Genomic DNA, 27,245 nt, shown 5'->3' with positions numbered 1-27,245 from the left:
ATCAGACAGCTCTTTAGATCTCACCATGGTGCTCACTTCAACAGTCAGGAGCACACCAAACTAATCTGAGGTTTAACCAGGGCAAGGCTCCTTTACGATGAACTGATCACATGACGTTATACAACTGTGTGGGATTTTAACCATTTTAAGTGGGATAATATGTGGGGGTGTCTTAATTTATTCCTCACCAGAAATTGCATTCTTTTTAAATTACATTTCACAGAAAGTTTTAAAAAGGCTTTTCTTAAAATGTAATTGTTTAGTTATATTATTTGGATCCCTCAATATCGTTAAAATTGATTTTAAATATCCATATGTCCAAATATATTTTAAAATATTCAGTCTTTCATAGGGTGTCCTAATTTTCTCACATGACTGTACGTTTACAAACATCATTGCTTTTGTTGCTGGTGCAACCAAAATGTAAGTGCCAGAGTCTAGTGTCCATTTCAACTCTGCAGTATCCCTTTCTGCATCTTTCTCTTGTTAAACAAAAATGAGAGGTCACCTGACCTCTCATTACCAGCTCATTCAGCTCTGTTTTCATGTGATGCGCCACCTGGTGAAATGGCAGGACATTACAGTCAGAAACTTTCATTAATCCTGAAGGAAGTTACAGGACAAACTTTTGTACCAAACTTTTGCGGGCCGGGTGTGGTCTGTGGGCCATAGTTTGCCCACCCCTGCTCTAGAACCACTCTTGATCCATAGACCATTCTGAATGTGATTTACTAGTTTGCTAATACCTGTGTTTGACTTGGTCTAAATGATGCCGATGGATAAGAGGTGTTGCAAGCACAGAGAGCAGGGAAACAGAGGAGAAAGGAGGTAAGGTCTGTCTGTCTATATGTCTATCCAATGAGCTGGTAGACTGGGTGCAGTAAATGAATAAGTCTAGACTGAGATCTACTTTCTCTTGGGAGTCCTCTGAAACCCCAGACTGCACTTTCAAGAGCACTGGAAGAGCATATGTTGCCCACAGCATGTATAATGACCTCCATCAAAGCCATCAATAACCATAATGGCCATACCGACAGTTTGGTTACACTTACTGTGATGAGGAATGAGCTGTTTGCGGGAGAGGACAGCCTTTTACACGCTGATGCTGGCTTCCTGTTTATCTACAATGTAAAGCAATATGGACACACCTCGAACTGAAACCATTTAAATAGGCACAGGAGTAAAAAAGAGACGGACAGAATAGGTGCTGCTGGAGTTATCAAACGTGCAATAGCCTTGTCAGGGTGACTTAGCCTTTTATGATACTTGGCATTGATTGACACCTATTCAGACAAGATTATATATTATTGGGCAATGCATTCTGAAAGACAAATCTTTTCGTCGCATAGACGTTGTGAAGTTATCAACAGACATAACCAGCTTAAGTTGTTTCCAGGGTTTTTCATTCACTGGTCATCATACATTTTTTCAAGTTAATTTATGTCACATTTTAGATAGTGGTGAGTACATGTAAAATTATAGATTAACTTAAATTAGCTTGGTTGGAAAAGGTTTTCTTATCAGAAAAATCTAAATAACCATTTTTTAATGATAAAATAAGATTATTTTTTACAAATCCTTTAAAAAGAGAGAGATTTTGTGTACACAATCCATCACAGAGTCTGTTTATTTATAAATCAAATGCTAACCTAAAATCAATTTCATCATAGTCCATTCATATCACTCAACACAACAGTGGAGACATGTGAGCAGGATTTCCTGTGAATTTCTCCACCTGGTGACTGGTTAATTGAATAAAAAAATGTCTCTAAAACACAAAATGCCAATCAATGGTCAATATATATTTTGGCAGTACTAGTTCTGTTTTTGGAGCAGAGTTCTGTTCATGGTCTTTCTTGAATAAAATATAGAATATTTGGACTCAATGCAGAAATACAGCAAGCCTATCAGAGCTACAACTATTAGAAATATTGTAATACATATTATCTTCTTTCATGAAATGCCTTTTTAAAATTAATAAATATAATATTCATAATGTTGTATAAATATCTTTTTGTAATAAATGTAATAATGTTGATATTTATGGAAAAGAAGCAGAAAATAAAAAAATCTGCTTTTCAATCCTATGTTTCTCTTTCCTCAAACAGATGTTTCTAGGCCCATGTAAATTATATTAACAGGCACATATGAAAATTCACCTATATTAAAAATATTAAAGAAGGGGCCTATAAATAAATTCCACTTTATTAATCTTTCCAGAATCTGAAAGTGTTAATGTCATCCATAATGTTATTATGTTCAAGAACTTTTATCCATGAGCAATAATGTTTCTATCATTTCTTTTCTTCATTTACCTCTAACTTTGCGTTGCCGTGGAAACAGACAGAAAATAAACCCAGTAAGGCTGAATTTTAGAATTTTTGGCCCCTCACAGAAATGCTGAAATGCTCTACATGGATGTGTGAATGCTCTTGCTTCTGGCACCTTTAAAAGGGCATGAAAGTGCCTCACAGTCATATACATGCTGTAAAAGGAAGAAAATTAAACTACATTTCATTCTGGGGCCCATTTCTTTTTCTTTTTCCATCTACTCAATGACTCACAAAATCAATGTTCATGATTGGCCCTCAGATCGAACCAAGTAGACAGAGTGTTCAGCATGTCCAAGCACCTGCTGTCTGTAAGAGACTTGACACGTTTATACATGAAACGAGGAGCTGAAGGTCCCAAACAGCCATTCTGCTGACTCACGCTTATTCCAGATGTAATTCCAATAAGTGCAGGTGTAAGGACGGACCTGTTACAAAGAGACCACGTGGGAAAGGTGCTCTGTAGCAGAAGCACATTTCATCATGGATTGAAACAGGGCCAGAAAGAAGCCATTCCATTTGCTGGGAACAGTCTATTTTCCAGCAACTCATCTTCAGGTTATGGTAGTTATATCTAGTCTAAATAGAGAAAATGACCATATGAGTAATTCTTGCCAATTGTTTTCCATTGGAATTAGAGAGCAGAAACTGTGCATTCAAGAGCGTTAACATGGTGTCTTTATAAAAAGATATGTAGTCAGTTGGTTTGTAAATAATGTTTTCTTACTATTATGATATTTACACTTACATTTACATTTACGGCATTTATCAGACGCTCTTATCCAGAGCGACTTACAATCAGTAGTTACAGGGACAGTCCCCCCCCCTGGAGCAACTGAGGGTTAAGTATCTTGCTCAGGGTCACAATGTGGGATAAGTGGGATTTGAACCTGGTTCATAGGCGAGTGTTTCGCCCACTAGGCTACTACCACCAGCACATATTAAACTAATCCACAACTTTATCAATCCTACACAAACATTAACACATGGCATTTAGCAAAGTGTTCAATGCATTGTTTCTGTGTTGATTGATTTCAAAAGTGAAATATTTCATCTATTGCTCATTAGTTGAGTTCTTTAGGCAGCTACCTGTGACACCGCGCAATGTCAGGATCATGCTCAGTCACACAGTAGTTGACAAATGGATAAGCTGACACTTAACCTGGCCTGGCACAGTTCCTGACCTTCTCGTCCTCAGAGGGCGTATGGCGCGCCCGGGCTAGATGTGCGTTCTGAAGCAGATAGAGAGGCAGGTGCACATGGGTAGACATGTGAGAGCAGGGTAGCAGCCCAAAGGCCAGGCACCGAAGCCCCCGGTGGGCCTTCGGGGGGTAGACTGCCTGTTCGAGGTGATGGATGTGGCCACTCTCACGCTGTCATGAGCACCTGGTGCTTGCTTCCTGCTTATTGAGTCCATGAATCAATCTAATGAGAGGCGGACGGGTTCAGGACTTCAATAAACACCCTTTAGAATTCCCCCCTCCCAACTCCCCAATTCCATGTCCCATAAAAGTGACTTTCAAGGAGCTATCCCCGATCTAATTAGAGAAATACGTTAGACTTTTATTTGTCTGAATCTTAATCTCTTCCCGCATTTGTCTTGTTTACCCCTCAAGACCACAGAGTCATGGAACTTTTGTCTCTTCTTTGCCTTTGATGATGAACACTTCATGGCTACAGAGTCAATATGCATGGAATGCATTATTTATTGTATATTTCTAGTACATATTGGATTCATTGGATGCTTACATCTTGCGCAGCTTAACACGATTTCTGCTGCGTGCTTCTGTTTCCAGGGTCGACGCGCCATATCGATCATGGCAACGTGCTCCAGCCATTTTCCTAAGCGAATGGTAATAATTCTTTAATATAAAGTTATTTCGGCTGGTTTAACCACTAACCACATGATATGCGTGACAGAGCATCTTGGGAGAGCCGGAGAGAAGCGAGAGATGGTGAGGGTGGGCGGCTGGGCAGCCGCCCCATTGGTAATCAATACTGCCGCAGTGACCCGGACGCTTTCGTGCTCCGATTTATCCCTTTTTGCAGCTGTAGGCCGGGAGTGAGCGAGAGGCGCTAACACTGCACAGGATCGAGCGCAGAAGCGGCTCACTGCTGGATGTCACGGGACAGCGCTGCTCGGACTCCTTCAGACGGTGGGAGAACGCTGCATTCGGGGTTTTTTGGCTCGTCACAGCCCCTTTTTTCGCAGCTCACTGGGAAACTGCGAGGCGCCAGCGGCCCTCTTGCTACCAGAGTTCATTAAACGCAGAACTGCTGGCTGACCCTAAATTCACGTCCAGCAGGGTTAAAGGGGTTTTGCTGTAACAAGCTCATGGTTTCCCTGGAAACGTGAATTCCTCATTTTCCTCAATTGCAATTGGCCAATTACTTGCATTTATAGTTGGTGTTTGGTTCCCCCGCAGCATGAACCCTGTTCATTCTCTTCTCAACAATGAATCCCAAAGGTCAATAAACCTCACAGGAAGGCTACCATCCTCCACGAAGGATGTGCATAATTGGTACCTGTTTAGACGCTGTTATCTGGTCTTGTGCAGGGTGTGTGGTGATATGGGATGATCGCTGAGCGTGTACTGTTATCATACGCGAGGAAGCCAGCAATCTCTAACAGGAATCCCAAGCTCCTTCTTCCCACAGGGCCTGTCCCATCTACCCACGTGTGGTTTACCTTGCTTAACTACATTGATGAGGTACTCTGACATAAAGAAGATCTTAATGAGAAAACTGTCATTGTGCATTGGAGGTATTACACCAAAATCCTGCTCCGCAGCAGTCGACCCAAAAGTGCCGATGTAGCACTTCAGCTTTTCTTTTTAAGAGAAATGGAACAAAGCGCATGAACCGCAGCGCAGGAAACAACGCCACTGCTTTAATGTGTGACTATAACTTTTTGATCTAATTAGATCAATTTCCTCATATCTGTTATAGGGCAACTATGTAGCTCTATAACTCACAGGCAACATTTGTGGCTGGATTTTACAAGCCACCTGCTAAAACTATACAAATGCACTACAATTTTAGGGCTCTGACTTTTATGACGTCTCTGAAAGCTTTGGGAAAAAAACATAAAAAAATTTAATTAAAACTTTAAAGCATTGAACTATAGTGAAATTGTGGTGGTTTCACATATATTTTATTGTCAGGATATATTACAAACCATTTAGGGCCATATATTGGGCCTCAAAGCTATGTTGCAGGTAGGGAATGTTTACTTATTCCACAGCATTTATGGGTACAAGATTATAGAAATAAATGTATGCAAGAATGGACAATGGTCACTATTTGGAGAAGCGGAACAATTGACCTGCCCCAATCCTTTATGTTTGTTTGCAATTATTTCTGAAATTGCGGAGACATGCTTGTGTAGACATGATTGACAGCGCTCTTTAATCCATTCTCCAAGCACATAACATCCCTTTCCACAGGCTAGGTCTGTAGACTACGGAATATGTATTTTGAGCACTAACACAAATTATCAACACATGAAGTCAAGCACTCTGCCTTGTGGCCCAATGAATGTGACATTAGTGCTTTATGTCTCATTTAAGGCCATATGAATATATGACCTGTGTTGCACTACATAATCTACATTACAGATGACATTATTATATAATTAACTGCTAAATCAGAAATACATCAATTTTCAAAACGACCATGTTTAAAGTTTCTCATTGCTAAAGCTGACACAAATCAAGGGTGGTAAAAGCTGGTTAAGATGGTGGAAGATGGTGTATGGTGGATCATCTCAAGGTATGCAAGCTAAAACCTAATTATCAGAAATTAAACTGAAGAAAACAAGAATAATCTGCTGGTTAGATATTTCCCCCTCTCCCAGATACAGTTATGGGTAAGAATAAATATTCCAGAAAAATCCAAATGTCTTTCATTCGCCAGACTATTGGTACAGTTAAATTACAAGCCAAAGATGAATTTCTTCAATATGTTCAGCTCAAATTTTATTGCAACAAAATATAAGTTTTTTTTTTCTTTTTTTCCTTAGACGTTTATGCAGTGTAAATACAATATGAGCTTTAGGGGAAACAGATCACAGAGGTAAAATGTGTGTGTAATATCTGATGTGCCACTTCCAACATGGCTCCGAGACATACTTTGTGCTCTGCAGGTCAGTGTGTATCGAAAGAGGAGGCAGAAAGAGGCACTTTTGTGGATGCGACCTGTTCACTCTTTACCCCGACTGCGGACGTCCTTGGTCTGAAAGAGTCGGTGTGCTTTTTAGTACAGATGTTCCATCCACACAGCCACACACACAACACCAAATAATGCTATATTCATAAACTGATTTAGAATTTTCACCATTCCTTATAGCGTAAATGAGCGTAGTTTTGACTTAAATCCCAAACCATGAAGCAAGGTACCATCCCAACTCACTGTTCCCAGCCTTTCAAGGCTGCCTACTGCTCACAAGATGTTGGGTTAAATGCAGAGGGCATTCTTCATTGTGTACACTGTGTGCTGTGCTTGTGCCTTGTCCCCTCAGCCCAGTGTCCCGATATGGACTCTGACCTAGCAGTTATGGAAACTGAGGGAGTGTGAAAATGTATTAATTCTCTGTCTGGTGCCCAAAAAATTAGAGTAGTTTCAGTCATTTGAAAATGCAATTGCAAACAATGCATCTGACCTTGTACTCCAGCAACTTGTTGTCATTTTCCCATTCACATCTGTTTTTCTTTTATGTAGTCTTACTGCTCGCATCATGCCTTTTTTCATGCCACATTCAGCACAATCACAGTTGATATGAAACATAACTCATAGCGACTCAAAGAGACAATTAAAAGTACTTTCTGTGTCAGGATAGTGATGGTATACAAACCAAGAAGGATGAAAGACAGTACGGTGTTCCTTTATTTCTACATCTAGCCAAAGGGTTTGGAACCTGGCTGACTCTCAAAAATATGAATAAACAACAGTCCATGTCAGTTCAGGATGAGTTGTTTGTTCATAGGACGCTTGGCAACACCAGACCCACCTTATAAGATTTATGCACATGCAAGATTGCCCATCTACAAACTCCAGATCCTGTTGCTCCAATGTCTGCGGGGCCCCCCCTCCATTGCTCTGCAGTGGTTGCATTTTTCTTCATCGCTCGGAGTCTCAGGGCCTAATGGAGCATGAGAGTGCCAGATCCCCTCAGGCGGTGTGGCTGAGCCTCCAGACCTCGGGCTGGAGGCGAGACACAGGCCCTCTGCTCTGCACCACAGAGGTCTCCACCATGCCGGGACGACGTCTCTAGCTCCAGGGTAACCACGGGTGACAGTAATTGGGGAAGTGCCCCCCCCTCCTCCTCCTCCTGGGGGGTGGGGATAGTTACATGTCAGTTATGTGTATTCGGGGTGATGGCACTAGCTATGGAGCTGTGACAGTGCAGCGTCGCGTGGCACCGCTGTAAACATGAAGGATGCGTTGTATGCTTTTGGCGGGGGGGGTACCAATGGCTGCTGGGTAGACACATCCATAAATAATTAAGGACCTGCCATAAACTGCACCACACGGGTGCAGAAATGAGCGCTCCGCATACATAATCAGTTAATTTTTCAGAGCGTTACCTTTCATTAGCCTATAAAGGGAGAGTACGCTGAACGATGGATAAAAGCTGGTTCTGTGTTACGCTGAGCACATCCAAACTAAAGGGGTTTCCGCCAAACGGTTTTGTCTCAGTGTTTGTGGCGCAGAGCGTTTTTTTCGGTGTCAGGTGGATTCTAGCAGAATGTTAATGATAAGCATCCCCGGGAAATCGGAAGGTGGCTGCATAATCCAAAATGATCATCATTGTGGTTTTGTTTTCCTCAGAACTGCTCCATCAGGAAACCAAAGGGAGTTTTCCAAAGCAAGTCTGTAAAAGTAAAACCTTTTGATCTCATCATTTCCGCATAAGGCACAAACACACACACACACACACACACACACTCATTCCCACGATGACTGCTGACGGCATTCTTTGAGGTTTGCATTTGGGAAATCATGCCCCGTCCTCACAGCGAGCTATTGTGTGAGGCGACTAGAACAGATGCGGCATTTCGACAGTGAGACTTGTTATATAAATACTGCATGTACCAGGTTCGACACCGCACAGCACAACGCACTGCTTCCTCTTTTTATTTGTGTGTTAGTGTGTGGCTGCTACCCCTGTTCCCCCACTTTTCTTTGTTTTCTCAGCAACTTGCCATGCAAAGGAAATGCATACATATTTTTAGTGCCCTCTGGAAACCCACACAATTTCTGTCATTTGTGCTGGGAACATTTCACAAGCTGTCATGCACCCAACCCCCCCAGCCCAAAAATAAAAAATAAAAAAAAAAGTACTCCATCAAGTTCATTCGTGTTCTCCAGTCTGGGGCGAGAGGTCTGATGAACAAGACTTCTGTTCTCCATCTGGGCCCTGAGAACCTGAAACGATCCAGTTGCCAAATTGGTTATGAACAGTCTATGCAGGGCGGAGGGAGTGATGGCTGAGAACATGAACCAAAAAATTCACAATGAGATACTTGGCACGGCTGATGAATCCTGAAGAGGAGCCAGGACTAATGAAGAAATAACAGTGATAACAGGGTGGTAGTAGCCTAGTGGGTAACACACTTGCCTATGAACCAGATGACCCAGGTTCAAACCCCACTTACTACCATTGTGTCCCTGACCAAGACACATGACCCTGAGTGTCTCCAGGGGGACTGTCCCTGTAACTACTGATTGTAAGTCACTCTGGATAAGAGGGTCTCATAAATGCCGTAAAGGTAAATGTAAATAACACCTGACACGAGGTCATCTCTGAAAAAAATCAGACCGCTCCACTCTATATTCCCCAGTCCAGGAAATTCAATATGATGCAGCTACATCCTTCATTAAAAAAAACATAAATTTTTACTCTGCATAATAACATCACCATGTAAAAGCAGAGAGTCAGTTTGAACCCTTCCACATGTTCTCGTTTGCGTCCTCTAGTGGAATTTTGCCAGCACTGCAGTGGGTTCATGCTGAACCCAGATAATACTTCAGAATTTCAACATCTTGTTCTTCTGAAGCTCACTCTAATCCCTCAGTCATTACAGATAGATGGATTTGAAACGTTTTCCTCTCCTGAAAGCCGCCTTGCCTTCAAATTTATGCAGTGCATGTTCAGCTAACCTCCTCGAGCGTTTACTGGGAAGAGCAAACGTGACGTTTGAGTAATCAGCAACGAGTCTGGTCAGCATTTTACAGACAAGGCATCCGTCACCTCACAATTCTTCCTGATTTACTAATTGAATAAACCAGCCTGTTTTTTAACCTGTTGCTTTAAAATCACACTCGTGTTCTGGATTTTAACCAGCGCTATAAGGCCACGTTTGAAATGGTCTAGATTAAAGCCGTCCGGCCCTTTTTCTCATGAAACCTGAGAAAGACATTAATTATTCATGCCTCAACAACTAATGCCGCGGTAAAGAAAGGCCGCAGCAGCTCTGTGAATCTATAATGAGCGTTGAGTTCATACGTATTCAGAAAGGGCCTGTAAATCTTGTGTGTGCAATTAGACAAAATCAATACCACTGTCCGCTCATTAAGGAAATTATGCCTGTCCACTCTGATTTCATGTCCCTCTGAAATGATTATGACTTTCACTCTAGCGGGTTATGGATAATTTGGCATGAAACAGAGTTTCAGCTATTGAAAGTGGTATTGCCAGATATCCTAGAAGAAAGCACCAAAAGTGACTTTGTTCTCCAAAGACATCCGAATGTTTGATCTGGGAATGCATATGTAGAAGGTAACTGTTTTTGCCGTTGCAAAAATTCATTTCAGCTGAGCTAACATACAACGTGCAGCACAAAATCAACACCCAATGTCCTTTTAATAGACTTACCAATACTGGATTTTTGTCAATTATCATTTAAATGCGGATTTTATGTATCTGTATAATATAAAGATCAATCCATTTCAGATTACATTCTGCTAAGCCTGCTGTAGTGTCTTAATTTTGATTTCAGAAAAGGATCTTCTGTTACTAAGCTACAACCAACTTCAAATGACTGAATGCAACATTTTAATAAGTATTGATAGGATCTTAGAAGCATCTCGCAATTTTCATGCCAAACACCAAATGAGATAATTATACTGAAAACTGTGAACATAAAACTCAATACAAAAATAAACACAGATTAATTTGAAAAAATAAAATAAAAAAATTACTTATTTTAGCCTTGCTGTCTGCTGCCTCTGTGCTTGTTTCTCTCGGAAGATCTGGCAGCACTGAAGTGCATAGCTCTTCCTGAAATGAGAGAATAAGCACTAACAGCAAACATGTCGAACAAGAGCCCTTCCTGCCTCTGAAAACGTGCTCCATTTCGTCTCCACCAGTAAGCATGACCCAGAACATGCACGCATCACTAAATAAAACACATTTTCATCAGTCGCCCAACCATCAGCCGTGTCCGAGCCGTCTCCCTGGGCCCTGCTCCGCTCACTTATTAGAACGATCCCCTTATCGGTAGGCTCTGTTGCAGCAGGAGCATGGAAACTCATTGGGGCAGTGGTGGCCTAGCGGTTATGGAAGTGGCCCCGTAATCAGAAGGTTGCCGGTCCAAATCCCGTGCCACCATGGTGCCAGTGAGGTGCCACTGAGCAAAGCACCGTCCCCACACACTGCTCCCAGGGCGCCTGTAATGGCTGCCCACTGCTCACCAAGAGTGATGGTTAAAAGCAGAGGACACGATTTGTTGTGTCACCGTGTGCTGTGCTGCAGTGTCACAATGACAATCACTTTCACTCTTGCTGCCAGCGGAGACATTGTCAATGTTTTGCTGTGTTAAATCTTGTTGGCGGTCGCAGACAAGTTGTCCCGCAGAATGACAGTGGCATGGTGGTGTTGGGGATTGTGTGGGTGGGAGGAAAATACATTTATTCATTTATTTATTTATTTTTTTCCATATTTGTAAAGGAGAACATCTATTCAGAACATGATGCCTTTGACCACCAGTGGCTGATTGCTCCAAATGTCAAGGTGAACTTTTTTTTTTACGGTCAGGAATCTTATCGTTTTACCCTCTTTACTTTTTTGTTGAATGTTGAGTTAAAATGTTGAGGAATATAAAAAAATTTATTCTGTGCAGTAAATAGACTGATTGTCTATTTTCTACTAGCAGAATAAAATATGACGAAGTGCATCTGGGTTGCCGCTCCATGACAGCAGGACAGAAAATGTTAACAAGAGTTGAACATACAGAGCAAAGCTGATGTTTTTTTATTGCTTTTATTTTTTTTTTATTTCATTTATTTATTGGGGTGGGATGGGAACAGTAAAACTAACATTTTGCTGTACCAGATAAATCCATTTTTGGAAATGTCAAGAGAATCCTGTGCTCTGCACTGGAAAATCTAGCATGACAATAACTGAAAGGAACAAAAAAAACGTTAAGTAGCAGATTTGCTCACGTCACTCACAGTAGTTCCATAGCAGCCGCACAGATGAAATAGCTTTAAAAATAAGGTCGAAAGTTGTACTTCAGTTGTCCACTCTCAACTGGGGCACGTATGAGACAAAAAAGACAAACTTGGCTAGAAAGCTACAAAATTAGCTGACAAATCAACTGTTGTTTGGAGCATTTCGCTGAATCTGAATGACTTGGAAAGGAAAGAATTAGCATGAAGTGAGACGCACTGCAGCCACGGATATGAGACCACATTAAAAAAAAAAAAAAAAAAATGCAGAGACTTGATCAGTTTTCGATTTGCGCTACGCTAATGAGACAAAACAAACAAATGTAGGTAAATATGCAGTGGCTAGCTAATAGTTTGTTGCTAGTCACATTGCCAAAAAGCATTTATCATGATGCTAACAGACGGGCTACAGTGTTTTTACCGTAGCTGAGTGTTGACGTAGTAAGAAGGTGAAAGTGATTAGACCGCAGCATCCAGTGCACACAATGAAGTGTGGTCTCTGCATCTGAAAGGCATTCACACGGTACGGTGCTCTTTTGCTCTTTGGCACCTCAGTGGCACCATGGCGGTTCGGGATTTAAACCGGGAACCTTGTGATTACAGGTCCGATTCCGTACTCGCTAGGCCACCACTGCCCCCGGTATGTAGTGAACATGCAGGGCTCATTATGCTTATTTTGGTGGAAAACGGCAGAATTCCGGACAGAGCCAGGGCCCATGAGGGCATGACATCTCCCAAACTGGAGGAAGTGTTTTGCCTCCTTCGTCGACATTTGTCGTACCCGCGACACCACACTTCTCCTGTCAGCTGCTTGGCCCCGTTTACTGGAGCCGGTTGGCAGCCCTTCCTCGCTCACACGTTCTGTTGTGCTTCACTGGCTTCTCCATTAATGTGGCCAAATTAGACAAAGTTCTGCCTGAAGGGTGCGTGTGTGTGTGGCAGAGCCGGCTACGTCTATAAAACTTCATCCTAATTAAATTGTAATAGTGGTAAAGACATCATTACAAGGTGGTTTTAACTACCTTTTGAAAATTGAAAAGCGGGTGATGAGGTGGTTGGGAAGGTTGTTGAGGAGCCTAATTTATGTGACCATTACCATCTGCAGGGACAAGCAGAGTTTTATATGTGTCTGTGTGTGTGTGAGCGTCACTGTACTACTACCATAACAGCTTTTATAAAAGACTACCTCAGAAACACAATTTGAGATAATTAGCATTTTGGCCTATAAAATAAATGCCGTTAATGATTTATTTTGAGCAGCTCATTATGTCATATGTGCACTAGGCTGTCAGATATACTTTTTTCCTTAATTTTAAAGGGAGTCAGTTTTTTCTGGCAGTGGCGGCCTAAAAAATTAAGGAGGCAATCGGAAGGTTGCGGGTTCGAATCCCGAACCGCCAAAGGGCCACTGAGGTTCCTTTCAAGGCTGCCTTTTATGGCTGCCCACTGCCCACTAAGGGTGATGGGTTAAATGCAGAGTACACATTTTGTTGTGGTCATCATGTGCAGTGCTGCAGTGTTTCAGGGTGGTAGTAGGGGTGGTAGTAGCCTAGTGGTTAACACAGTCGCCTATGAACCAGAAGACCCAGGTTCAAATCCCACTTACTACCATTGAGTCCCTGAGCAAGACACTTAACCCTAAGTTGCTCCGGGGGGACTGTCCCTGTAACTACTGATTGTAAGTCACTCTGGATAAGGGAATCTGATAAATTCTGTCAATGAAAATGAAATGATGTAATGATTTCACAATGACAAGCACTTCATTTTCATTTTCTCTTTTTATTTATTAAAATTGTGTACATAGACTTGTTATTTCGGGTGTCCTAAATAGCTGATGGTGATCTTTTGGACATGCTCATCAAGAAATGATGTCCTCTTCAGAAAATAGCCCTGACTGCTCTGCCATGCAATGCACTCTCATTCTAAATAATTTTGTCAAATGAAAGCGCTAAGCACAGTACATCTTCACAGGTGAACATACATAAAAGAGATTTAAATGTGTGTACTGCTCAGAGGTCAGAGATGAAGAGCTTGGTGGCCTGAATGAAGAAACAATCTAAAACAGTCTGCTGCTCTGGGAGAAGATGCCGGTCAGGTCAAAGGCACAAGCTCATCTAATGTTAGGACAGGGATTGCTGATGGTGAAAGACCAGAACAAAAATCTGAAACTTTTGCTGGCGTATCTTGACAAATTGTAACATCTTTTGTAAGAACATAATACACATGCTAAAATAAGCATGTCCCTATGTGAATTACTTCTCACTACAGTCTGCCCCATGCAATGGCGTTTTCATTCTCATTTTGAACCTTTTAAAGCAAACTCCTACTGACACCTAGTGGAGAACCACTGCACATCGTCGTACTAGGATGCAAACATTCTATATCCAAACAGACAGACCATCAGACCATCAAGACTTCATCGTACATATTGCATTATCATTTTCACCTCTGAATTTTTTACCTAATTTTAGCAACGGACATTTTTGTTTATTTTTAACGCAGCACAATACCTTCCTGCCAGAATACACACAAGAAGCCATTGTACCCTTTGCATTCATGGCTATTGATCATGCCTCACACTCACTTAAGACCACACAAATGACAATAATTGCACGGCCAGTAATCTGACCTTGCCTCTCAGAGGGCGAGTCACAGTGCCTTGTCTCCCCCAAGTACTATATTTAACGCCTGAGCACAGACCAGTGGGAATTCAGATGAATACACAATGACGGGCTGAGAGGGTAAGTAAGGCAGCGTGCCGGTCAGTGCAAATAAATACATTCTGTTTCCACTGGGCTGCAGAACGGCTGACTGTGCTATCGACTGGTGCTGCCGCAAGGTAGAATTCGGAACAGGTTGCCACTGCTAAATCGTTCGAGTTGTTAGACTCGCTTACAGGCTAATGCAAATCCGGCGGGCGCCCTTGAGTTACAATTAGCTTGGAGAACACATTTTATAATTGTGTCGTTCCTGTGGACTGCCCGTTTGGACGTGGTGGTGGTCATTGCTTAGAATTGCAACACTCTCTGCTATGTTTGCTGCTGGCACAGAGTTATTCTTTCAAGGGTAAAGCTCCCTGTTCCCATGAAGGGTATTCAAAGTAACGCTGCCTACGGTTCAGGGGAAAAAAACTACTGACATTGTATAAACGTTTGCACAATTGTAATGAAATGAGTTTTCCCGTCTTTTCCTAGGGTATGATATTTTTCTCACTGAGGGGAAAAGGGTAAACATGGTGAGTAAGGTAATATCCTTTTGGTTTCTAATCCGGCTGTTTGCATGGTCGATCTACCAATTCTAATACCTTCAGAAAGCTTTCTTGCATTACTTCCAGGAAAGGATGTCATCATTTTGACTTTCCAGTGACTTTCTGGGTTAATTCTGTGTTTGTTCAAGAATGAATAGTGGTTCATTCACGGCTTTCACTTCCATCCCCAGGGCGGAAACAGAAAATCTGCAGCCGGGCTGCACACACACTGTGAAAAGTGTTTCAATCGGTACTGCAGGGTTCCCGTGGAGGTGGCGGTCTCCTGCCTGGTCGTAGACTGTCGTCTGCACTGTGGGGCGTCGTTCCATATGTGCAAAGGCGAGGAGCACCAGTTGCTTTGCCCAAACGAGAAGGTGCCGTGCCTGAATGCAGACTACGGGTGCTCCCTTACCCTGCATCGCCACAGACTCGCCCAACATCTCGAGGTCTGTCCAGCCAGTGTGGTCAGCTGCTCTTTGGAATGGAACCGCTGGCCTGTCTCGGAGTCTGACACAGTTTTCTACAAGAATGTCTCGGCTGATCCCGTCGCGGCAGATCAGTTGGATGTGGCCATGGCGTTCAGAGACCAAAGGCTTTTGTTTCGCTCCATAAAGATGCAGAAACTCTTTCCTGAGCTGGTTGAGAGAGAGAAAGAGGTGACTCGTCTGGAATCGGCAGGTGCCGTTGGAGGTTTGACTGCTCGGGAAGGAGGGGTGGCCAGTTTTCCTCAAGGTGAGGTCCTTGATGTGTGCGCTGAGGATTCAGAGACCCTGGAGCTGACGCAAGAGGAGAGAGAGGCCCTGGCAAAGAGCCGCGACATCACTGATATCGAAAACTACACCACGTGGGAAAGAATTTTCCGGAAAGAGATGGAAGGTTGCAAACAAACGGCCAAAAACCTACAGCAGAATCCCAGAGAAGGGAAATCAAGTGAAGCAAATTCGAGCAAGGCACCCAAGGAAGCTGCTCAAGGGAGCAGAGAAGAACCTATTAATAGCGCACAAGAGCCTCAAACAGGCTTAGCGCCATGGCAAGATGGTGTATTGGAGCGTCTAAGAAAAGAAGTCAATATTGGTGAATTTAACATGTATTTGGTACATCATGGGTGTATGCTGATCAATTTTGGCCAGCTGGCTGCTTGCACTCCGCGAGAGAAAGACTTCGTTTATGGGGACTTGGAACCTATTGAGGTTGAAACTCTGCGCTCGTTTAACGTTCCAACCAGCTTTCGAGCCAAACGCTGCCACTGGAAGAATACGTCAGGTGCCGGAAAATGTTTCAATAAGAACGTGGACACATCTGATCTCAGATTGTCCATCGACAAAATCCCAGTGGCGGACGAAGTTCAGGCCACGTTGCTGTGTGCTTTAGAAAAAGAGCTGAGAGGACATCCAATTTGCGAGGCAGTGGGGACAGATGGCCTCTACGTTGATGTTGGAACCCAGACATACAATTTCCCCTCAGCGCCATTCAGATCAGACGCATCGCTGGCGGACGTAACGGCGGAAGGGGACCACAACCTGCATGTCCAGACACAGACAGAGTGCGTAACCATGAGACACAATCAGTCGAGCTCTGTCTTTACGTGTCTGTGCGACAACGTGTTCCGTCGGAAAGACTATGCTTCCCACTTCCGGAACGTTCACTCAGACATCCAGTTTGGTCTGAATGGCTGGTTCCTGCAGCGGTGCCCTCTAGCGTACCTGGGATGCAAATACAGCCAGAGGCGCTTCCAGCCGTCCACCTACCGAGCCAGAGTGTCCTACGCCGAAGACCTGAACACTTTCAGCCTCCAACCAGAGGTGCCTCCAGTTCATCTTGAGGGGGTGAAAAAAATGAGCAGCGAGAGAGCGCGGGCTCGAAACCTCGATTCCCTCAGCAGGCTTCCATTTGAGGTTCTTCGGCACGTCGCTGGTTTCCTGGACAGCTACTCGCTTTATCAGCTTTCCCTCGTCTCGCAGCTTCTGAGGGAGGTGTGCTCTACACTGGTACAGGAGAGGGGTATGGTCTTGTTGAAATGGGAGAAGAAGACCTACTCTCACGGTGGATGGACTTGGAGGTGCAGAAAGAAGGCAAGTTGTTTTTCGTCCTTGCACAGTCTGAGCGTGTTCTGTAGCACATTCAGTACGAAAGTGCACAAGGTTCATGAACCGTGCAAAACATTTAACATCTACAGTCAATTTCAATATACGTTTATAGGCGTCTAATATTAAACTTCTGTTGTGACAACAGTAATAAATAAGGTACAGTGTGGTCTGGTCAGGGTATGTAGGTCAAAAGGCCTGAGAGAGGGCATAGCCACCAGGTCGTTCTGATAAGTCTGCGCCCGCTCCATGGCAACTGGCCATGTGGTGTCAGTCGTGATCATGAGTCCCTTTGAGAACGTGGGGTTGACAGCTGCCGCGTTTACCGCCCGGTTCCCCGGACCACGGCCCTGCAGTTGGGCTCAGATGGAGGCTCTGCAACTCCTCGCATTGTCTGAACAGCAGAGCAAAGGCCGAGCCTGTGATGTCAGTGCTCTGGAATGTTACCACAGTCTCTTTGCTGGACAAAAAAACACACACACACACTAGTCGCTATTTCCACGGGGCTGAAGACTGGTGAATAGAAAGGCAATTTGCCAGTATTTCCATTTCACACTCGTATGCATTCTGAAGAATGTATTTTGAGTGCCTATCCTATGACGCTGAGCTATTTTACTCTCATCACAGCGTTCTGGTTTTGTCAATTTCTTTTTCAATTTCACAGTAAAATTGAATAATACAGTTAGGATAACACACAAATATAAAACACATATTTCATTTTGGGAAATGAAGTGGAGTCGCAGCTGAAATTCACTGAAGGTCCGACTAGACCAGAAACTTCTGAAGGACACGGCCTGTCCCTCACTGCCGGTGCGAATGACGTCTTGCTGCATGCTGCTTCCACCAGGTGTGGCAGTTCAGTTGCCTGTTCTCCAGAGTGGACAAATGGACTTTTGACGACGTGCCCTCCATGTCCCAGCACCTGAAGGTTTGCCCCTACTACCAGATGGAACTGAGAAGTGAGCCCGTGGCTCTGGCCAGCATGGATGAGAATGGAGACATGCAGCGTCAGAGTCTGGTAAAACTGCTATTAAAATAAGCAGGTGCACTAACCATTTATATGCAACTGAGATAAGGAGAGCCTGTTATCTAGCATTCACAAAATTCTGAATGAAATACTGCTGTTAAATATCATATTAGTTCCCTAATATATATTTATGTTAAAAAAAATGTGAATAGCAGGTATTAGTTTAGTTACTGAAGCACTACTGGCTTTGCACTGCACATTCATGTTCTGTTTCAGCAAAATAATTGAACAAATAAACTAATGCCAGTTGACTTGTGAAACGTGATTTTTAACCTCAGTTTTGAATACAACTTAATAATATTAAACGATGAACTGCGATGTTGACTTTTGAAACTCTAAAGCAAGACAAACTAACTTGACAATAACTATAAGGTTAAATGAAATTTGATTAAATTGTTTCTATAAAATAATTTATTCAATGATTTCAAATAAAAAGCTAAGTAGTTGGTCTAGTCTTTAAGCCACATAGGTTTATGGCTGTCATCTAGTGGAGGAAAAAGGAAATGCATGAACTCTTGAACTCTGTGCTTCTTCCTTTTAGCTCAGGCTATTTAGATTTCACATTAATGATTATAAAGTGAGTGTCACTTTAAAACAGTGAAAACCTCTGTGATTTAATTTTTACAACCATTCATATGTCCATCACCCATCAATTGTAAAGTATATTTAATATAAATTGGATTTCTGCATTCCTGGATGTAATAGGGATCCATGCATGGTCTGGATTCAATAAAAGTCAAACAATTTTTAACAATCAGTAGCATATGGGTTTAAAATCATTTTCACCTATTTTTCAGTTGATGGGATTCTGTAATAGAACATGTGAGAAACACAACCTATTTAACCTGTAAACTATTCATTTCATTTGAATCAAAACAAAAAAACTAATTTAAATGTTAATGGTTACACAGGGGGCTTTTATTCGACAGCAGTGGTTCTCAAACCTCTCCTTGTTTTGTGAGATTTGGTTGATTTGATCATCTAATCAGCATCTCACCATGTTCAACAACAAGTTGCAACTCAGGAAAAATAGACAGAGAATAGCTGCCAGAAATAGACCAAAAGATTCTCTCATATTTTTTTCAGAGCTGTTTATGTGAAAACACACATATACACACATACCTAGAAATCACTCTCAAACGTGACCAAGCCTCCTTAATTTCAGCCGGTGTTTATTAAAGTGTGAAATAAGGTAGATTTTCCTCCTGTTCAGCATGAACCAGTCTCTACTGCGCGTCTGCCAGGTCTGGGTTGCGTAGCTTGTCAATGACCTCCGCCAGCATACGGTTGCACAGGGCAGCGTAGGGATTCAGCTGCACGGCCTGTTGCCGGGCAAACTCGCTGCCCAGCCTCGCCGCCCGCTCGAAATCCTGTCTGGCCTCATCACCACGGTTCGCCAGCCTCAGCAGAAGCCCCCGCTGCACCAGAGCCTGGCAGGCGGAGCGTCCGGCTCCCCCGCTCAGCGAGATGGCGCGCTCCAGGTCCACGATCGCCCCTGGGACATTTAGGGGAGGATTCTGCTGAATGACCAACAAACAGCTGGAGACACTGTAGTAGGGTTTTGAAAAAGCATCCTCAGAGAGCATCAGACTGAAAAAGATCAGCAGCCTGAGCTAGCAGGCCTTGGGCTCGTTTATTAATCAATGGTCTGGCATACCCTATAACAAAATGCATATCTGTTGTATATATGTGCTTAGGCTGTACATTCACCGATCATTCACCGATCATTCATAACATTATCACAAGAGAAGTGATTATCAGTGATTATCATGTAACCTTCAAATTGAGGTGTTGGAAAAAATTATTGGCAAACTAATAATTCGGGGGCCAATTCAATATTTGTGGGTGGTGTTAATGGTTAGGGTTAGTTCCAGTGATTATCACTGCACCAGCTCATGTATCATATACACATGTACAGTAGATATCTTGTTGTGTTGTTGATGACGGAAAGGGGCGGGGTCCGCCATACTGATCCACACAACCCATACCCATAGTGTTTGTTTTTAGTTTCCGTCCATTATATAAATTTCCCGGGTTGTGTAATTTCCTTTGTCATCTTTGTGTGACAGAAAGTGGTTTCTGAAAAAAGTCAGTACACCAGAGAGTAACACCCCCTTTTCATCTGTTATTTTAAAACAGTTTACAATGACACCGTAATTTAAAGTGCCAAAGGTCTCCAAATGAACCCATTAGTTGAACATTAGTTATTTATTCGTCATTCCCACAATGAAGAAGAAGGAAAACAGACGCACAAAACGATGCATATGACAATCACAGAGGAAGTTGAGGCCTACCTGTGGTGTCTCCCTGCAGGCGTCGGGTCTGGGCTCGGTTGTTGTAGGCTGAAGCTCTCCTCGGCAGCAGCTCTATGGCTTGGTTGAAATGCTTCAGGGCTGCCTGGATGTCTCCGGACTCTGCTGCTGAAACCCCCTGGAGCTCCAGACTCTTCACCCGTCGAACCAGATCTGGGTCAAAGCTGCTGTCTGGGGTGGGGATGGGGGTTAGATTGAATCAATTATAGTAGTGTTACGTGTTGACATCAATACACCTGGCATTATACACCTTCTTGAAACAGCGATAAAACCTTAATAACATCAATTGAAGAGATTTGCAAAACACGTACAAATTTATTCTTCTCTATTTTTCTCTGTGGACATTTCAGTTGATTTTCTTTAAATTTTTTGATTATATTCAGATTACAGAGGAACACAGAGGTTTAAATAAGAGAGTAGTCTTGGGAATGAAAATGAGGACTAAGAGTATGCAACAGAGATATGGCGCCATCTGCTGGGCACCAATACATCAGCGCTATATTGAATGAGAAAAGCTGTGTGTATAGAGCAAGCAATATAAAACGTTTATATTAAAAATAAATAATAATGAACATCTGGCCTGGTGAAAAATGTAAAAGCATCAAGATATATGAAATGTTAAAGGACTTCTGTAAGGAAACAGACCCGTAAACGGAAGGTTGCTGGTTCGAAACCCAAACTACCAAGATGCCACTGAGGTGCCACTGAGCAAAGCACTGTCCCCACAAACACTGACCCCCCCCCTGACCCCGCCTGTCATGGCTGCCCACTGCTCACTAAGTGTGATAGTTAAAAGCAGAGGACACATTTCGTTGTGTCACTGTGTGCTTTGCTGCAGTGTTTTACAACAACTTCACTTTCACTTTTTTGTTGCCTTCACTGTCTCACTTCATTGTTCCCTCACTTGTTTTTGCCTATGAACTGCTTGGCTTTTCCTCTTTGATGGACCCAAACCTATACATCTGTGTGCACTGATGTTTCTGGACATAAATACATTGTTGTGGGACAAAATTAAATCTACAATACTACTTTGTACAAGGTAGATGCAAGGCATGACAGTACATTTGTGCAAAATTCAGGAAATACTGTATCTCTGCAGAATGCTCTTGAGAAGTCAAATCGAAAATGTCCACATTACCTGAAAACAGTTTAGAAACATGTAAAATATTTTACATGTTAAATGTTTCACTTTCCAAGAAACTAAAATTAGTATTGTAATATTGCTACTTGACTTTTGACAAATCATTTGTGCTGTGGCCGGGTGAAGCCAAAGGAGAGAAGCTGAAGGCAGAAGCAGACGACTGTAAGGCATGTACTGTATGTGTAGCTCTATATGATCACTGCCCAATCCTAACATCCATAAGTCACTTTGCAAGTGGAAAATGTAAATGTCTTTACCATCTTCTGTCAGCTCTTCCTCTTGGTTTATGCCAGGGATGTCCCCAAACGGCGTGCTGGGGTTGAATATGGCCTGAAGAACAGCCTTATCATGTTCAGTGGCCATTCTGTTTCAAACAGAACCCTAGAAGAACGCCAGAAGAATGCAGGACCCAGATCTGATGCTGGATGTAGCCATGGACTCTTCCAGATTCTTCCTCAGCCAATCAGAGAAGGGGGCGGCAGCAGGACTTTGAGATCACATCTGTATTTGCTTAACTGGCAACTGTTGCTAACTGGGGCAGACAGGAAAGAACTCCATATAATGAAATAAATGTTTTTATAATTTTTTCCCCGCTGCAAGTTTCTAAAGAAAAATGTCACTAGAAAGGACACAAAATAAATCTGTGGACACAACAACAATCACGCATTATATGCTATTCATAACGCAAGGGAAAACCGGAAGGAGACAGATTACAAACATCAAATAATTGTCGTTCTTTGACAGATTTAATAACGCTCGTCTTATTTAAAAGGTCTTGACTTTTGAAGGTATAAGGACCTTTGCTTCATATGAAATGAGCCTCAGTCACTGGACTAGTTTGATTAAAGCTAGATCATTTGACCAAATCCCTATAGGGATACTTGACTGGGCCAGTCATAGTCATCAACAACAACAACAACATATGTCTTATATAGCCCATAATCACATACAGTATGTCTCAATGGGCTTTGACAGGCCCTACAGTTGACACCCCCCACACTTGACCCTTCTGCACACAAGGAAAAGCTCCACACAAAAAACCTCTAGGAGAGAGAAAAAAAGAAAGGAAGAAATGTTGGGAGGGAGTGATACAGAGAGGGACCCCTTCCAGGGTAGAGTGAGCCTGCAAGTGGGGTCAGTGCAGGGTTTGTGATTGTCCAATACAAAAATAAGTCCATTATGATGCTACTGGTCATAATGAAGAGAAGCCTGAACAGAGGTCGGTGAGCTTTGAGAAGATGGCCGGAAACCTTCTCTGACCTGCACGAAAGCAAAGCAGTGCTGACTTGACGAATATGCATCCTTGCCCTAATTAAATTTACTTTTACTTAAAGTAAGCCCAACTCAGCACACCCAATATAAATCTCTCGGAATTGACTAATGGAATCTCAATCCTCCTGTTCTCCACAGTCCCTGTAGGGAGAAAAGCTGCTCAGGACCATGTCCGGGTTCTAATGGGCTCATACTTTAATCCCAGAGATCAGTGGACACCGGCTAATGATAATAATAGCAGAGTTGACGTAAATAAGACAAATGGGCCTGCAGTACTGTTCTGCTGTGAATACGAGAGACAAAAACTGATGAGTGTATTTACTAGATGTTCAGTTCATTAAACATTTCCACCTTTTTACAGGCAGTGGTTTGTTCACTTTTTGAGCTCATATAGAATATGCTCAAAACAATCACATCAGAATCTATGTAAATTTACGTTTGGTGGCTGGAATAGTTGCAGATTAAACAATTTAGAGTCAGTCTGCAATAAAGTGGGCCTCTAGCCCAGCTTCTTAGAGAGATTCAATTGAGGCCACTGACACAGCAAGTAGAAATTGGCCAATGACCTCTTATTCTATAAATCTAAGAGTAACACCTTAATGCAACCCATAGTAAAACATGAAGGATGTTTAATGGGTCTGGCCATCTATCTATCTGACTGTCTGTTTGTCTATTTTAATCTAATGAAAAATAAGTTTGAAAATAGAATAGAATAGTCCTGCCAAAAAACTCTCCAACGCATAGTCAGAGCAGCTGAGAGAATCATCGGTGTCCCTCTCCCCTCCCTCCAAGACATCTACAGCACACGCCTCACCAAGAAAGCCCTCGGCATAGCAGCTGATCCCACCCACCCAATGCAAACCTTCTTCAGCCTGCTGCCATCAGGGAGGAGACTGCGGAGTCTCCAGGCCAGGACCAGCAGACTGAAGGACAGCTTCACCCATCAGGCTGTCAGGAAACTCAACTCCCTCCCGGCTCTGCCCCCACTCCCCTCACTCCCCTCTTCAGCTCCACAAACTTTCTGAACCCTAACACACACAAACTGACCATGCACCAGTCACTCTGTGCAGCTCTGGTCTGCCAACTACCTCACTTGTCACTTCGTCACTTTAAACTTACCTTTGTTGCACTACATGGTTTTGCACTCTCCACCATGTGCCCTTATTTGTATATGGTGTTTTTAAAATTGTAAATTGTGTTTTTTTTTTTATTGTATTTATACTTTGTATTCAATGTTACTGTTACTGTTTTTGTATTTAATGTTACTTCTAATGGGTCAGAGAGTAACGTAATTTCAATTCTCTGCATGTCCTGTACATGTGGCAGAATTGACAATAAAGCTGACTTGACTTGACTTGAGAATTAGAATTCTGGGCTAGAGTACAATGCTAGGAGGGAACTGAAATAAAATCTGTAAATTGCACAATATTTTTTTCCACCTAGAAGTAGCATTTCTCTCCACCACTTGAGGGAGCTCTAGTTATACTGAAAGAAAGTGCCTGACTGAAGCTTCAAGAGACCTGAAGATGGCTATAAAGACTGTTTTTCTCTGTGCAAAAGTGCAAAAAGACAGTTGCAACTGTGATACTAGAAAATGAAGTGTGTTTATTCTTTGGTGTATAATGCATACTGATGGGCTTTTTTTTAAAGCTCATTGCTAAGCAGTGCCGCTAGCAATGAAAACAGCAAACACAGCAGTTCTTCAGGTCAGTGGACAACATAAATTGAATTGTCTTGTCAGAACAAAATGAAGAATTCAGCTCCTGGCCACCTTTTGAGATGTTCTAACTACCACAATGCAGGTTCAGATAGACATAGACATGCCTGCCTGGGGTCAAACACAACTACTAGTACTTGGTACTATGCAGTCTAATGTGATTAAATAAATGATACATTTTCCAAATAACTTTATCCAGGTCAAGGTCACAGCATATCCCACCAAACGCTGGACACAAGTCTAAGTGGATCATGATGATGTAAAAGTTACAGCTTAAAAGATCAGAGTGAGTGACTGGGTGTAGAGAGCAGGTCAAGATCCATATTTCACTTCAGGACAACTGGATGTGCTTTTGGCATTCAACGATGCTGCAGTCAATGTCTAAAGTGTCTCTAACAAAGCCGAAGCTGCTATACCATTTCAGCACGACAACAGTGCAGGAAGGTGTGACCGGCCCGAGTTTATGCAAAAGGACTGAACAAGGTCTGCAACATTTGTTGACAATCGTCCATGAGTAAATCCTGATTGGCAGTTGTAGCTGCATCTATGGTGGAATTAAATCAATTCTACTTTGCTACACAGGGTTTGAAAAGGTAGAATCCCATCATGTGGCATGGAGAAGAATCCCATTTCATTTAGTATGTTCCATCCATCTTACAAACACTGACCTCAAAATTCAAGATGGTTACCAACAGTCTGATTCATCAAATCATGTAGTACATGTAGAATTGGTCAACTGCTTACTATGTTATCACTATGCTTATTGTGTTAAGTATGTATGCATTCACAAAATGTAGCATTTTCTATTTCTGTACACTGATTGGCTAACAGTTGTTATTGGCTACTTGTTGCACTGGAACACACTTATCTCAGGTGTTACGTCAAGTAATAATGCATCACTAGTTTACACACATACACACATTAATAACACACATTATTTAATTACATTCCTATAGTGGGTCTATATTTTTCACAAACAGTAACAAGGCAGATTTAGTAGCACACATCATTCTAACAAAACCATTCTGTGTATAGGGGCAATTGAAAGCTGTACATTGGTACAAATGGCCTGAAGACCAACACCTAATTAAAGGTTTAAGGAACTAAATTCCCGCAATCATTCCAGCTCTCCAAATGACTGCTGTTGGCGGCATATACCTCTCCGTCAATTAGAGTCTCCCAGACCACGGATCAGCACAGATCCACAGTTTAGCTTAAATGAAGAGCTCGAGGTGGAATGCACGTTTAGTTTTAATTTCTGCTTTAAAATGGCACGAGAAAAGAGATTTGCATATTCATGTGAGTTCATGAGGCCTGAAGGTCTCTGGGTATTCATTGTACCTGTTCAGGCCAGGTTGAGAAGCACAAAGAGTGATGAAGTGTGTTCTGCTGTGAATTTGTAATTTTCCAGGAAGAGGAATAGTAAAAAGCCATTATTACAGAAACAGCATACAGCTTATTACATTTCAGTAATTCTCCCAAATTCCTGACTCATTTTGTGAGTTTAGATGTGTCTATTATATGTCCAATAAAATGGCCTGCAGTCACAATGAACATCAAGGTCAGTGTCACCCCATGAGAAACTCACTGTATCATCAGAATAGTGATTTGGCGTCTTATGGTAAGACCTGGAAAATTGCACACTTTGATCTTATTCCTAAAATTCTGTTTTAAATACACATATATACACACACACACCATACAGACAAGTAATTAAAGCTTTAATGTAAGTCTATGTGCATTGATATGCAGAGTAAACATTAATGAATGCTTTCTTACTCATATGACAGACTCTTTAATATATTCTTTAATTAACTACCAATCTAACAATATTAATGAGAATGTCAGTAATTAAGTAAATTGTGTCTTGATGCTGGTGGGGAATCTTTGTTGTTTCATCATTTAGCGGTTTCATTCCAAACTGGGTAGATCCTGTTTTGACCCTGGTCTTATTTGGTGGGAGTAGCTGAAGGAAGCAGTGCTTCAGTCATTTGTGTAAAAAAAAAAAAGCACAAACCTCACCAGCCTATTGATTTTTTGCTTCTTTCACACCTCGCTTTTGGTTTTCCTCGGGTCTGTTTTGCCCCTTGGTGTTATTCGCTTGGACAGGTGTGGACACAGAGACCCAAAACATCTACACCAAGACCGTTGAGAGGTGGTGGTGGTGTCAGTCCTGCTGCAACAACACACACACACAAATATTATGTGTGTATATTTGAGTGAATGTCAAACTGCACCCCAAGCCAAAGGAGGAAAGATATTTGGTTTCCAAAAAATAATTAACATGACACACAACTGGTATCTGTGGGCTGTGGGATGCTCTGAGTTGCGCCCTGGGTGGTTTGTGTAGCCAGAACAGAGTGCAGGCATTAGTGACCCGCCATTACAGTAAAATGTCAGCGGCACTGCACCTGATTATGTCAATAGCGGCTGATGCCTGCTCCGCGCCTGCTGATAATAAAGCCGTGGGGCGAGGGAATCGGCTTTGCTTAGAGAGCAGGGAGGAAATTAAGGAGGAATAAAAGAGTTATGACCTTGGTTGCGAGCGGTAGTCTGGCCGCACTGTTATACACAAGTCAACCGAGACACTTCCCATTGTTTGCTATTGGACAAAATGGGATCTTTCTGCAGACTAATATATATATTTTGTTTCAGATGACATATA

At 42.4% G+C, this 27,245-nt stretch overlaps 2 protein-coding genes across 3 annotated transcripts; one reads left to right on the top strand and one right to left on the bottom strand.

The window, feature by feature from the left end:
- Positions 1-14,475: 14,475 nt before the first annotated feature.
- On the top strand, positions 14,476-18,398 carry LOC114769433 (F-box only protein 40). Of its 2 annotated transcripts, none has more exons than XM_028962439.1 (4): positions 14,476-14,521; positions 14,975-15,015; positions 15,219-17,099; positions 17,959-18,398. In XM_028962439.1, the coding sequence occupies exons 2-4, from the start codon at positions 15,013-15,015 to the stop codon at positions 18,148-18,150; spliced, it is 2,076 nt and encodes a 691-aa protein (XP_028818272.1). In that variant the 5' UTR covers positions 14,476-14,521; positions 14,975-15,012; the 3' UTR covers positions 18,151-18,398. The 2 variants fall into 2 exon arrangements, with proteins under 2 accessions (XP_028818272.1, XP_028818273.1); XM_028962440.1 differs by lacking the exon at positions 14,476-14,521 and adding an exon at positions 14,572-14,619.
- An 895-nt stretch (positions 18,399-19,293) lies between these two features.
- Positions 19,294-22,005, bottom strand: ttc36 (tetratricopeptide repeat domain 36). Its single transcript, XM_028962610.1, has 3 exons — positions 21,849-22,005; positions 20,433-20,621; positions 19,294-19,633 (listed from the first exon to the last, which is right to left on the bottom strand). Exons 1-3 carry the CDS (start codon positions 21,952-21,954, stop codon positions 19,365-19,367), a joined length of 564 nt encoding a protein of 187 aa, XP_028818443.1. The 5' UTR covers positions 21,955-22,005; the 3' UTR covers positions 19,294-19,364.
- Between the last annotated feature and the right edge of the window lie 5,240 nt (positions 22,006-27,245).

This window comes from Denticeps clupeoides, chromosome 19, assembly GCF_900700375.1.
Source record: "Denticeps clupeoides chromosome 19, fDenClu1.1, whole genome shotgun sequence".
Taxonomy (NCBI): Eukaryota; Metazoa; Chordata; class Actinopteri; order Clupeiformes; family Denticipitidae; genus Denticeps; species Denticeps clupeoides.
Note: the sequence above shows the minus strand (reverse complement) of the source record. Positions and strands in the feature narration are given on the sequence as shown.